This window comes from Myotis davidii, unplaced genomic scaffold (assembly GCF_000327345.1).
Source record: "Myotis davidii unplaced genomic scaffold, ASM32734v1 scaffold762, whole genome shotgun sequence".
Classification (NCBI taxonomy): Eukaryota; Metazoa; Chordata; class Mammalia; order Chiroptera; family Vespertilionidae; genus Myotis; species Myotis davidii.
Window position 1 is genome coordinate 299,514 of NW_006293699.1, and position 805 is coordinate 300,318.

An 805-nucleotide genomic window follows, 5' to 3' on the forward strand; every position below is an offset into this window, starting at 1 on the left:
TCTGGGCTCCCATGACGCCACTCCTGGGCCAAGGTTTAGGCAAGCCTTGGGGTGAGGGAGGAACTTCCTGGGCCTTCTTTTCCTTTAGCACTTGCTACCTCTGCCTGATGCTCAGCCCAGCCCCTTGGTCCTCAGCCCCAGCCCCTGCTGCCCCTCACCTCTCTGGTGGCTGCTCCATCGAGGCTCTGCAGCCCGGCTCTCCAGCAGCAGGTTGGCTGTGCTGTGCGGGGGGAACAGCTCCAGCAGCCTCGCCAGGTCTCCGGTGTACAGGGTATTCTGCAGGGCCATGTCGCGGCACAGCAGCGGCGGCCGTGGGGGCTCCCGGTCTGGGCGGGACCGAGGATCCCAGAGTCGGCAGGCAGGGGCTGAGGGGACGCACCCCCGATGGTGTCCCGAGTAGGGAGGGGAGCCCCTTTCCCCAGGCATGGCTAGTTTGTGGAAGAGAGAGCCAAAGAACAGGACTCAGGGCGATGCCAGCCGGCAGGCACTGGGCCTGAGCCAGGCGAGGCCCACTGTGGGAGGGGCAGGGTAGCCAAGCCAAAAATAGCTTGGACTGTCCTAGCTGTCAGTCGTGGGGAATGAGGCTTAGGCTGGCAACGGGAACGAGGGAGGAGCCTGGAGATCGAGTGAGGATGGAACCCTCCAACCCTGAGCTTCACTCCGAATGGTTTGAATGGTTTGCAGCCGGATTGAAGGGACTACCCAGATGGTGGCACCCCTGCGGTTTCACAGGTAAAGGACAGTGGAGTCCAGAGGTGGGAAGTGATTGGCCCCTGGTGTGACAAGTTGTTGCAGAGCAGGGACT

General features: G+C 62.9%; 1 protein-coding gene across 1 annotated transcript in view; it reads right to left on the minus strand.

Moving 5' to 3' along the window:
• ASB10 (ankyrin repeat and SOCS box containing 10) overlaps positions 1-472 on the minus strand; it is an 8,997-nt gene extending 8,525 nt beyond the window's left edge. Inside the window, exon 1 of the mRNA XM_006767274.2 lies at positions 159-472. Coding sequence (XP_006767337.1) covers positions 159-426 — 268 coding nt within the window. The 5' untranslated portion in view covers positions 427-472. The remainder of the gene's footprint in view (positions 1-158) is intronic.
• Between the last annotated feature and the right edge of the window lie 333 nt (positions 473-805).